At 39.8% G+C, this 13,551-nt stretch overlaps 1 protein-coding gene across 1 annotated transcript in view; it reads right to left on the minus strand.

Annotated features, from left to right (window-relative positions):
• Nucleotides 1-10,911: 10,911 nt before the first annotated feature.
• The window catches only part of ZNF445 (zinc finger protein 445), a 45,444-nt gene continuing 42,804 nt past the window's right edge, over nucleotides 10,912-13,551 (minus strand). The window contains exon 7 of the mRNA XM_057554625.1: nucleotides 10,912-10,974. Coding sequence (XP_057410608.1) covers nucleotides 10,952-10,974 — 23 coding nt within the window. The 3' untranslated portion in view covers nucleotides 10,912-10,951. The remainder of the gene's footprint in view (nucleotides 10,975-13,551) is intronic.

Consider the following 13,551-nt stretch of genomic DNA (forward strand, 5'->3'; position numbering starts at 1 on the left):
GGAATCACTACCTAAATGCAGTGGGGCTGATGGAATCCTGAGGAGGCAGCAGCCATGTGGTAACACACACCAGAGACGAGGCAGGTGTGGTTACTGCACTAAACAACAGAGTCAAAGGAGTCAACTGCAGAGTCTGACCCACAGAGGCCTTTGATGTTAGCTCGTTGCTCATGGTCTCCTTAGACCTGAAATGGATGGAGCAGCCTACTAAAGTTTTACTTGATCTAAATAAGTGGAAAAGCTCCAGGTCTAGTAAATAGAAGTCTGACTTGAATCAGAAAAACAGAGTTACAATCCATCACTCAGTTTCCAGATGTAAGCTAGTTCACAGACCTAGAACCACTTGAATGAAGAGTAGGCAGGTCCCTTTGAAGCAGAACCCTGCTACCGATGAGAAATATTTATACTTTTAATCCTCCTCTTCCCCAAAGGCACCCGAGAACATTGATCAGAGTGACTGTGCATTGGGAAGGGCATATAATCAGACTTTTCTGGGATTGCCAGAGTCTGGTTCTGAACTGACACTAATTACGGCAGACTCAGAATGGCACTGTGGTCCCCTGGTCAGAGTATGAGCTTATGGAGTTCAAGTGATCAATGGAGTTTTGGCTCAGATCCATCTCACAGTAGGCACATCCTACTGTGAACCCATCCTGGGATTATTTTCACAGTCTGGAATACATATTTGGAACAGACATACCCAGCAACTGGCAGAATCCCGAGTGGAAGCCACTAGAACTGTCTCTACCCACAAAAGTAGTAAGGCGAAGCAATACTGCATCCCTGGAGAGATTGCCTAGATTAGTGCCGCCATCAAAGACTTGAAACCACACCCCCATTCAACTCGCCTACATGACCTGTGCGGAACAGGTGGATCTTGGAGAAGGACAGAGGATGATCTTAAACTTAATCACGCAGTGACTCCAAGAGCAACTGCTGTTTCCACATGTAGCTTTCTTGCTGAGCAAATTAACACATTTGGCACCTTATTTGCAGTTACTAATCTGGCAAAATCTTTTCTCTATACCTATTAGTAAAGACGATTAAAAGCATTTAGTTTGCTTTCAGCTGGATACACCTTCACTACGCTACTTCAGTGCTATATCAACTCAAAAACCCCAGTCACCATCTAATTTACAGGTACTTGGATCACCTTTCCACCCACAGGATGCCACACTGGTCCATTATACTGATGATATTATGGTGATGAGACCTGCCGTGTAGAAGTAGCAACTACTCTAAACATGTTGGTTAGACACATAACATGTCAGTATGGGAAATAAACTTGGCTCAACTTGGCTAGGGTGAACATTGTCTTCCAAAACTCCATTCTTTGTTCTGTATATTCATATTTATGTTCTGTGTATTTAAAGGGGCCACAAGAGAATTTTACATGAGATTTTCTGAGTCGTAGGGTAACTCTACGTTTAACATTTTGGGGAACCACCAAAATGTTTTCCAAAGGGGCTGCCTCAAGTCTCAGATAATTCTCAGCTCACAAAAGCCACTCTCAGTGGGCAGTGCTGGCCTCTGAAGTATTCATGTGGGGCTGCCTTGTGATCTGATCAGGACCAGATACATAATTTGCCAGGTCAAGTGCAAAATGTTCAAAATTATTCTGAATTTCTAATGAATGACAGCAGAGCACTAAAGCAAGTGTGAAGCTCTTCTAAGCACCGGGCCCTGTGCAACTGCACACGCTGCACACCCATGTAGCCAGCACGGGATCTAAGGCGTTACATTTGCTACGGTGACGAGGAAAATGAGCTGATGATTCTTTTTTTTTTTTTTTTTGGCCACGCTGCAAGGCTTGTGGGATCTTAGTTCCCTGACCAGGGATTGAACCCGGGCCCACGGCAGTGGAAGCCCTGAGTCCTAACCACTAGACCACCAGGGAATTCCCTAAGCTGATGATTCTTGACTTTGCAACCTTCTTTCCCCAGGTCTGGTCCATCTAAGATCAAGATCCAGAACATCTTCCTTGAACCCCACTCTCCCTCCTTGGGCATTTACCCTTGTATCCCCACCAGACCCCACAGATATGGGTCCTGAGAATAGCTCTTAAGATTCCACTGGGTTGTCTGTTCGATTTCCTTTCTTCAGCAAAATTTCCACATCCAAAACTTCCCTTCATCTCAGCTGGAAAGATGAAAACAACTAAGGCTTAGCTTCCAGGAAATTTTAGGGTGGTGACCGATCGAGAGTATCTATTCCTTTCCTATGGCACTTTACTTTCCAGTCTTCCTGTCAGGACTTTGAAAAGCTCACCTGCTGAGATCTTCTGTGACCACTTGTGCTACCTACACTTTCATGCAAAAATGACCCAGCCAGGGGTACACAACAGAAATGAATCCCACAAACATAAGTTTGGATGAAAAGGAACGAGACACAAAGGAATACATACTGTATGGTCCCATCTATTTAAAGTAAAAACACACACAAAACAAAGAACAGCAAAACTATAATGTTTAGGGGAGTGTGCTTAGGTGGTAAAAAGATAGAACTGCAAGGAAATTGTTACAATACATCAGAATATGGTTTACTTTGTAGGAAAGGGAAGGAAGAGGAATTGATCGAGAACGGCAGGGGGGTACTTTTGAGTTTCCCACAAAGTTCTAGTTCTGAGTCTGGCTCGTGATTCCAGGGGAGCTTACCTTATTAAACTTCACTGGGTTGTACATTTTAAATTTCATATACTACTACATTTCATGATAGAAATATTTTTTAAATATTGTTACTTACACTGTACTTCCAGAGTTGAATATTACCCAGAGCTTTTAAGCCTCATGATTTTCCTTTGAGTAGGCCCTCCAAAACTAGAAGTAGAGTTGACCATCGAACAACACAGGTTTGAACTGTGCAGGTCCACTTATACAAGGATTTTTTTTCAATAGTAAATACTATAGTAGTACACGATCCATGGCTGGCTGAAACTGCAGACGCAGAATTGCAATACAGAGGGCCTATAAGTTATACTTGGATTTTTGACTGCACAAAGGGTCTGTGCCCCTAATCCCTGTGTTGTTCAAGGGTCAACTGTAGTTCTCTAAGTCAAGTCATTTACAATCTTAAGGCCTCTTCCCATTGTAAAAATTAACCCCCTGTTCAAAACTATTTGGATTTAATTCTGCTTTGCAGTTAATTTTTATCAAACTTAAAATAGGAACTCAGTGAAATAATTCAAACTAAATTATAAACTCACTGACAGTTCTCACATTCTTCCCACCTTTGTTAAAAAACAAAGAGGATAGGAAAGGAATCTGTTCTCAACTTGACTCAGACCACCACCACCACATAAGAAAGCAAGTTTTAATTACTGAATTTGTTCAGTGCCCAAAAATATGAATCAGGTATGTCTCTTATCAGTGTTCAGCCAATCTGAGACCAGACCATCTCAGTTACTTTTATATTTAAAATGATTTTGAAAAAATCGCCGAGTGATGTCAGCATCATGGTGGCATGAGACACTCTCTTTGTCTCTCCCCTTCCATCTAAAACAAATATAACTCAACAAAGCTTTCCCCTGCCCAACACACCAGGACCCCGGAAAGATCTGGACATCTGCATCTCTGAAGGTGGGTGGACTGGAACACATAAAAGAGGCAGAACCAGGGGAAGAGTGAAACCAGTGCCTACGATCCTGGCTCCCCTGCTGAAGTGACTGAGTCCCACAGCCCAGAGAACCTAGTAGCAGCAGTGGAGGCAGCACACATGAACCCGCCTCCTGACTGCAACCGTGCCCATGGCCACAAGGAAGTGAACAACAGCAGTGGCAGGGCCCAAACCCTGGTCCCTCTAGCCACGTGACTCCGCACCCCACCCCACCTGCAGCAGCAGAGCTCAAAAGCCCAGTAACCCCAAATGTGGTGTAGGTGCTGGAGATACCGGATCCCCCCTCCATTTTCCCCCTCCCCCCACTGCAACAGTGGTGCCCATGCCCTAGGTGATCCTGGAGGCAGCAGAGGTGCCCGCCATCCTCGTGCCCCCATAATGACACCAGTGACAGCAGTGACACTGGCAGCAGCAAGGTACCAGCAAACCCAGAGGCACAAGCAGCAGCAACAAGGGCACCAGCAACACCTCTGGCACAGGCAGCAGAGGGTGGCAAGTGCCAATTTCCAAATGTAGCCAGAGGCAGCTCAGGTAAATGAAACCAAGAACTTGTGCTATAGGGAAACCTACTGAAAAACAGAATAAATGCCTTTAATTACCAACCTGTTGAACTGTTAGAATCAAATTAAACAAAGCTTTACCTAAATAAGAAAGGTGTTCACTACTTCAAATGTACTGGCAGAGGGAAAACTCATTGAGCACCAAGAATAGCCACGGTAACACAATATCACAAAAAGAAAAAAACAGTTCTCCAGAAACCAAACTTAAAGTCATGGAAGACTGTGATCTAACTGATAGAGAATTCAAAATATCTGTCATGAAGAAATTCAGTGTGCTACAAGAAAACTCAGAAAGGCAGTTCAACGAGCTCAGGAATAAAAGTAATGAACCTAAGGAATACTTTACCAAAGAGATTGAAACGCTAAAAAGGAACCAGGTAGAAATTCTGGAGCTGCACAACTCAATACATGAGACAAAAAATACATTACAAAGCACTGGAAATAGAGTAGACCAAATGAAAGAGAGAATTAGCAAGTTGAAGACAGAATCTAGAAATGATTCGGGTAGAAGAGGAGAGAGAACTAAGATTTTTTAAAAATGAAGAACCTCTACAAAAACTATCCAACTCCATTAGAAAATGCAACATTAAAATAATGAGTATTCCAGAAGGAGAAGAGGGACGAGGGAGCAGAGTTTATTTAAATAAATAATAGCTGAGAACTTCCCAAACCTGGGAAAGGAACTGGATATACAAGTCCACAACACTAATAGAACAACCAATTATCTCAACATAAGAAGACCTGCTCCAAGACACATTATATTAAAACTGTCAAAAGTCAATGATAAAGAAAGGATTTTAAAGACAGCAGGGGGAAAAAAAATGACAGTAATCTACAAAGGTACCTCCATTAGGCTATCAGCAGATTTCTCAGAGGTAATTCTACAGGCCAGAAGAGAGGAGAATGACATACTCAAAATATTGAAAGATTAAAAACTGTCAGCCAAGAATACTCTAGCGAGCAAAGTTATCCTTCAGATATGAAGAATAAATAAAGGCTTTCCCAGACGAACAAAAGCTGAAGGGGTTCATCACCGCTAGACCTGTCTTACCAAAAAAATGTTGAAAGGAGCTCTTCTACCTGAAACAAAAAAGCAAAAGTACACAAAATGTTGAGAAAGGTGATAAACAGACAAATAGAATCAGAAAATTCCAACTCTATATCAGAATAGGTTGTTGAGCACTTAATTATAGCATAAACGTTAAATGGGGGAAAAATATTTAAAATAACTACAGCTACTTCAATTTGGTAAAGAGGTCACATCATGAAAAGGGATAATTTATTACAACAGAAACATAAAAGAGTAAGAGGAAAAGGATGGAACCTGTATAGGCAAATGAAGATAAGATGCTATCAGCAGAGAAAGGACTATTTTATCTATGAGACATTTTAGACAAACCTCATGATAACCACAAAACAAAAATCTAGAGCAGAGACATGAAACATGAGAAAAAAAACTGAGAAAAACATCATAGAAAAACCATCAAACTAAAATGGCAGACAGAAACACAAGGGAAAAGGAACAATGGAAATATAAAGCAACCAGAAAACAAAAGATAAAATGGCAGTCATAAGTCTTCATAATTACCCTAAATGTAAGTGAATTAAATTCACCAATCAAAAGACAGAGTGGCTAGATGGATTAAAAAACAAGATGCGGGCTTCCCTGGTGGCGCAATGGTTGAGAATCTGCCTGCCAATGCAGGGGACACGGGTTCGAGCCCTGGTCTGGGAAGATCCCACGTGCCGGGGAGCAACTGGGCCCGTGAGCCACAACTACTGAGCCTGCGCGTCTAGAGCCTGTGCTCCACAACAAGAGAGGCCCGCGCACCGCGATGAAGAGTGACCCCCGCTTGCCGCAACTAGAGAAAGCCCTCGCACAGAAATGAAGACCCAACACAGCTAAAATAAATAAATAAATTTATAAAAAAAAAAAAAAAAAAAGACCAGGATTCCAACACAAACTTTAAAAAAAAAAAAAAAAAAAAAAACAAGATGCGATTATATGGTGCCTCCAAAAACTCAGCTCTGAAGACAGTGTAGGGACTTCCCTGGTGGTCCAGTGGCTAAGGCTCCATGCTCCCAGTGCAGAGGGCCTAGATTCGATCCCTGGTCAGGGAACTAGATCCCACATGCCGTAACTAAGTTCACATGCCGTAACTAAGAGTTCGCATGCTACAACTAAGAGGTCGCATGTCACAACTAAACTATCCCGCCTGCTGCAACTAAGACCTGGCAGAGCCAAATAAATAAATAAATATAATAAATAAATAAATAAAGTAAAGACAAATGTAGGCTCAATGTGAAGGGATGGAAGATGATACTCTGAGCAAATGGCAGTCAAAAGGAAGAGTGCAGACATACTCATATCAGACAAAACAGACTTCAAGCCACAAAAGATTAACAAGAGACAAATACAGACAATATATAATGACAAAAGGGATAATTCATCAAGAAGACATAACATTTATTAATATATAGGCACCTAACCTGGAAGCACCAAAAAATATGAAACAATTACTAACAGACCTAAAGGGAGAAATTGACATTAACACAATAACTGTAAGGGACTTAAACACCCCACTTACATCAATGGATAGATGTAACTGGCCTTAGGTGAAACATTGCACCAGATTGACTTAGTAGATACACACACACACGTATATATATACATGTACATGTATATGTACATATATAAGTATATATACATATATATGTATATATACATACATGTATATATATATATATATATAAAACATTCCATCCAAAAGCTGCAGAATACACTTTCTTCTCAAGTGCATGTGGAACATTCTCAAGGACAGACCATGTGTTAGAACACAAATCTCAATAAACTTAAGAAAATTAAAATCATATCAAGCATCTTTTCTGACCACAACAGTATGAAACTAGAAATCAACTACAAGAAGAAAGCTGGAAAAATCAAAATATGTGGAGACTAAACAACATGCTACTGAACACCTATTGGGTCAACAAAGAAATCAAAGGAGGAATCACAAAATGCCAAGACAGGGACTTCCCTGGTGGTGCAGTGGTTAAGAATCTGCCTGCCAATGCAGGGTACATGGGTTCGAGCCCTGGTCCAGGAAGATCTCACATGCCACGAAGCAATGAAGCCCATGCGCCACAACTACTGAGCCTGCGCTCTAGAGCCCACGAGCCACAACTACTGAGCCTGAGTGCCACAACTACTGAAGCCCGCACACCTAGAGACCGTGCTCCGCAACAAGAGAAGCCACTGCAATGAGAAGCCTGGGCACCACAACGAAGACTAGCCCCCACTTGCTGCAACTAGAGAAAGCCCACATGCAGCAATGAAGAGCTGATGCAGCCAAAAATAAATAAATAAATTTATGTTTAAAAAAAATGCCAAGACAAATGAAAATAAAAATATGACATACCAAAATCTATGGGATGCAGCAAAAGCAGTACTAACAGGGAAGTTTATAGCAATACAGGCCTACCTCAAGAAACAAGAAAAATCTCAATCTAACCTTACACCTAAAGGAACTAGAAAAAGAAGAACAAATGAAGCCCAAAGTCAGTAGAAGGAAGGAAATGATAAAAATCAGGGTGGAAATAAATGAAATAGAGTTAAAAAGAGAATGAAAAGATCAATGACACTAAGAGCTGGTTCTTTGAAAAGATAAACAAAATTAACATTTAGCTAGACTCACAAAAAAAGAGAAGGTTCAATAAATCAGAAACAAAGGAGGAGAAGTACAACAGATACCACAGAAATACAAGGGATTATAAGAGACTAGTTTGAACAGCTATACACCAACAAATTGGACAACCTAGAAGAAATGGATAAATTCTTAAATAGTATAACTTTCTAAGACTGAATCATGAAAAAATAGAAAATCTGAATAGACTGATCACTAGCAAGGAGATTTTAAACAGTAATCAAAAAACTCCCAAAAAACAAAAGTCCAGGACCAGATGCCTTCACTGGTGAATTCTACCAAACATTTTTTAAAAAGGACTTAATAAAAAAAAGAAAAAGTATCCAGTGGGGGTGGGAAGGAGGAATTTTTCTCCTGGATTGAATTATAATTGCACTTATTATAATCAATCAAAACAAAAAATATTGTAAATTTATATAAATAATTGTTAAACAGAAAGTAAATTTTATTGGAATTAAAGCTCTTAACGAGAAAAAAAAATAAGAAAGGACTTAAAACCTATCCTTCCCCAACTCTTTGAAATAATTGAAGAGGAGGGAACACTTCCTAACTCACTTTATGAGGCCAACAGTACCCTGATACCAGAACCAGATAGGGAAAACACACATGAGAAAACATTACAGGGCAAAATCTCTGATGAACACAGATGAAAAAAATCCTCAGCAAAATATTAGCAAACCAAATACAACAATACATTAAAAAGATCACACACCGTGATCAAGTGGGATTTTATTCCAGAGGTGCAAGATGGTTCAACATCTGCAAGTTGATCACCATGATATATCACATTAACAAAATGAAGGATAAAAATCATATGATCATCTCAATAGACACAGAAAAAGCATTTAACAAGATTCAACATCCATTTATAATAAAAAATTCTCAATAAAATGTGTACAGGGCTTCCCTGGTGGCGCAGTGGTTGGGAATCTGCCTGCCAATGCAGGGGACACGGGTTCGAGCCCTGGTCTGGGAAGATCCCACATGCCACGGAGCGACTAGGCCCGTGAGCCACAATTGCTGAGCCTGCGCGTCTGGAGCCTGTGCTCTGCAACGGGAGAGGCCGCGATAGTGAAAGGCCCGCACACCACGATGAAGAGCGGCCCCCACTTGCCGCAACTAGGGAAAGCCCTCGCACAGAAACGAAGACCCAACACAGCCATAAATAAAAAAAAATTTTTTTAAAAATGTGTACAGAAGGAAAACACCTCAACATAATAAAGGCCATATATGATGAACCCACAGCTAACATCATACTCAATGGTGAAAAACTGTAAGTTATCCCTCTAAGATCAGGAACAAGACAAGGGCCCACTCTCACCACTCTTATTCAACATGGCATTGTAAGTCCTAGCCAGAGCAATTAGGCAAGAAAAAGAAATAAAAGGCACCCAAATTGGAAAGGAAGAAGTAAACTTTTGGGAGTTCCCTGGCAGTCCAGTGGTTAGGACTCGGCGCTTTCACTGCCATGGCCCCGGGTTCAATCCCTAGTCAGGGAACTAAGATCCCACAAGCCATGCAGTGTGGCGAAAAAAAGAAATAAACTTTTACTATTTGCGGATGACATGATTTTTTTATTTTATTTATTTATTTATTTATTTATTTTTGGCTGAGTTGGGTCTTTGTTGCTGGGCGCGGGCTTTCTCTAGTTGCAGTGAGCAGGGGCTACTCTTCGTTGTGGTGCACGGGTTTCTCATTGCAGTGGCTTCTCTTGTTGCAGAGCACAGGCTCTAGGCGCACGGGCTTCAGTAGTTGTGGCTCACAGGTTCTAGAGCACAGCCTCAGTAGTTGTGGCGCACGGGTTTAGTTGCTCCGCAGCATGTGGGATCTTCCCGGACCAGGGCTCAAACCTGTGTCCCCTGCATTGGCAGGCGGATTCTTAACCACTGTACCACCAGGGAAGCCTAACATGATTTTATATATAGAAAATCCTAAAGACTCCACACACAAAAAAACTATTAAAAATAATAAATAAATATAGTAACGTTGCAGGGTACAAAATCAACATACAAAAATCTGTTGCATTTCTATACACTAACAATGAACTAGCAGAAAGAGACATTAAGAAAACAATCCTATTTACAATCATGACAAAAAGAATAAAATACCTAGGAATAAATTTAACCAAGGAGTAAAAAGACCTATACACTGAAAACTATAAGATACTTTTGAAAGAAATTGAAGAAGACACAAAGAAATGGAAAGATATTCCATGCTCATGGATTGGAAGAATTAACATTGTTAAAATGTTCATATTACCTAAAGCAGTCTACAGATTCAACTCAATCCCTATCAAAATCCCAATGATGTTTTTCACAGAAATAGAATAAAAAATCCTAAAATTTGTACGAAACCACAAAATATCCTAGATAGCCAAAGCAATCCTGAGCCAAAAGAACAAAGATGGAGGTATCACACTCCCTGATGTCAAATTATACTACAAAGCCAGTAGTCAAAACAGCATGGTATTGGGAGAAAAACAGACACACAGATCAATGGAACAGAATTGAGAGCCCAGAAATAAACCCACACATATATGGACAACCAATTTATGACAAAGGAGCCAAGAACATATAATGGAAAAGGGAAAGTCTTTTCAATAAATGGTATTGGGAAAACTGGACAGCCACATGCGAAATAATGAGACCAGACTACTATCTTACACTATACACGAAAATTAACTCAAAAAGGATTACATATTTGAATGTAAGACCTGAAACCACAAAACCATAGGCAGTATGCTCTTTGACATTGGCCTTAGTATCTTTTTGGATATGTCTTCTCAGGCAAGGGAAAACAAAAGCAAAAATAAACAAATGGGACTACATCAAACTAAAAAGCTTCTGCACAGTAAAGGAAACAAAAAGACAACCTACCAAATGGGAGAAGATATGTGCAAATCATATACCCAGTAAGGGGTTAATATCCAAAATATCAATATGTAAGGAAATCATACAACTCAACAATAACCAAAAAAAAAAAAAACCCCTATTGAAAAATGGGCAGGGGAATTCGCTGGTGGTCTAGTAGTTAGGATTCGGCGCTTTCACTGCCATGGCCCGGGTTCATCCCTGGTCAGGGAACTGAGATCCCGTAAGCTGCACAGGGTAGCCAAAAGAAAAAAAGAAAACAGAAAAAAGAAAAATGGGCAGAGGATCTGAATAGACATTTTTCCAAAGAAGACATACAGATGGCCAAAAGGCACATGAAAAGATATTCAATATCACTAACTATCAGGGAAATGCAAATCAAACACAATGAGCTATCACCTCATGCCCATTAGAATGGCTATTATAAAAAAGAAAAGAAATAACAAGTGTTGGAGAGAATGTGGAGAAGGAACCCTCATACATTGTTGGTGGGAAAGTTAAGTTGGTGCAGCTACTATGGAAAACAATATGGAGATTCCTCCATACATTAATAGAACTACCATATGATCCAGCTATTCTGAGTATTTATCCAAAGAATACGAAAACATGAATTTGAAAAGATATATGCACCCTATGTTCATTGCAGCAGTATTTACGATATGAAAACAACCTAAGTGCCCATCAACAGAAGAATAAAGAAGATGTATATATATACAATGGAATACTACTCAGCCATAAAAAGATGAAATCTTGCCATTTGCAACACCATGAATTGACCTTAAGGGTATTATACCAAGGGAAATAAGTCAGATGGAGAAAAATAAACTACTGTACGATTTCACTCATATGTGGAATATAAAAAAACAAAAATAAAACCAAACAAAAATAAACACATAGACACAAAGAACAGGTTGGAGGTTATCAGAGGGTAAGGGGGCTGAGGGGAAGGACAAAAAGGGTAAAGGGGGTCAACTGCATGGTGATGGATAGAAACTAGACTTTTGGTGGTGAGCACAATGTAGTATATACAGAATTATAGTGTTGTACACATGAACCTTATATAATGTTATAAACCAATGTTGCCTCAATTTAAAAAAAAAAGATTCCCAGGAATTCCCTGGTGGTCCAGTAGTTAGGATTCTGCACGTTCATTGCCGAGGGCCCAGGTTCGATCCCTGGTCAAGGAACTAAGATCCCACAAGCCACATGTGGCCAAAAAAAAAAAAAAAAGATTCCCATGAATGAATGATGGCCAGCTCCAACTAATGTGACCAATGATAAGTTAAAAGTCATCCTAGGGTTGAAGCTTCATAGCGTGCGAATGACACATTTGAGGACAGGAAAACACCACCTGTTATTGGACATTGGATTACTCTAGTACTAGTGACCAAGGCTTACCAATTGGAACATTCTGCTTCAATCCACCTCATACAATTAAAATCATAGTAGTAAGACTTTCTACTTACCTAACATAGCTCCTTCTGATGACATTGTAGCCACCATGCTTGCTCTTAGGACTCCAACCAGACTTTCTTCTTATGTATAACTGCTACTTGTTTCTCTTTTTTAACATATAAAAGTTCTGCTTATGTTCACATTAGACTGCACCTTGGTAGAATGAGCTTCTCAGCTGTGGATCTGATGATAGAACCTTAAATGTATATAATTATTTTAATTGTAAGTGGACCAAAAAGAAGGAAAACTTGTGGATCTTCCCAACAACTTTATAGTTCTATATGAATAAGATTCATGTGTACAACTAGTATGTGGAAATGTTTGCACTAATCTAAAAGTATACTTCTCTTGGGTTGCTGACTTCAATATTTAGTATTGGTTTATGTACATGACGACTCCTTGGACTCTCTCTCACCAAGGGAGACTCTTCCACAGCCATTTTAAATAAACCAAAATGATGCATCTGAGGGCAGTCTGTTTTCTGCTCTCATTCAAACCTAAAGTTGCAGAGGGAAAACATCCATACTTAGACAAATTTTTTTCTACCTCCACCCAGTATATTTATCAGATTCTTTGATTCACACAAATAGTAACCCATCTGTTGAAACCACATTAATAGCCTATGAATCTTAACCAGTAGACCTAGATGCATACATTCTCCTTGCCTTACCTAACTTATATAATGTGAAAGGCATGAACTGATGTGCTCCCAGGTCATTTGGGCAACAAAGGCAGCTCAACCATGGATTTAAATGGAGGCACCTTTGTCTTTTTAATTGGAAGATTCATTTCAAATTCAGGGCTATAGGACTTCGCTGTCTGGTTTCCCCTGTGCTCTGCTGAGGGTTTATCCAAGTCACTGCTCCATTTGAGGCAAATTGGGATTCTGCTACGTTTTGTTAAAGTCACAAATTTGCTTTATTAAATTTATTAATTTATTGAAACTTGTTGTAAAATAATGTTTATAAAGTGGAATACCTTTAACTGTGTTCTTAATTTTCAGAGACTCTTCTTGCGGCTTTTACTGAGTTCATTACAGCAAGACGAGTTAAGGTCACAGTGAACAGCTAGTTATTACAAGGTCAGTGGGTAAAATCAACTGCTTATGACATAATTTATACCTTTAAGTCACCAGTCACCACATGATTTTCTCAACAAATATTATTGGTCTCAAAATTTTAAGTCAAATATCCTAGGAATTTTAAAAATAAAATAATTCAGGAAAGCTGCACCATTTATTTAGCTTATTGTCTCTCTGCTTCAAACCTGCCCTCCTATAGATGTTTTGTGATGACGGGGTTGAATTCTGCAATCCACATCTCTGCTTTGCCCGCTGGTTCCATTAGGTTC

The sequence above is a fragment of the Balaenoptera acutorostrata genome, chromosome 10 (genome assembly GCF_949987535.1).
Source record: "Balaenoptera acutorostrata chromosome 10, mBalAcu1.1, whole genome shotgun sequence".
Lineage (NCBI taxonomy): Eukaryota > Metazoa > Chordata > Mammalia > Artiodactyla > Balaenopteridae > Balaenoptera > Balaenoptera acutorostrata.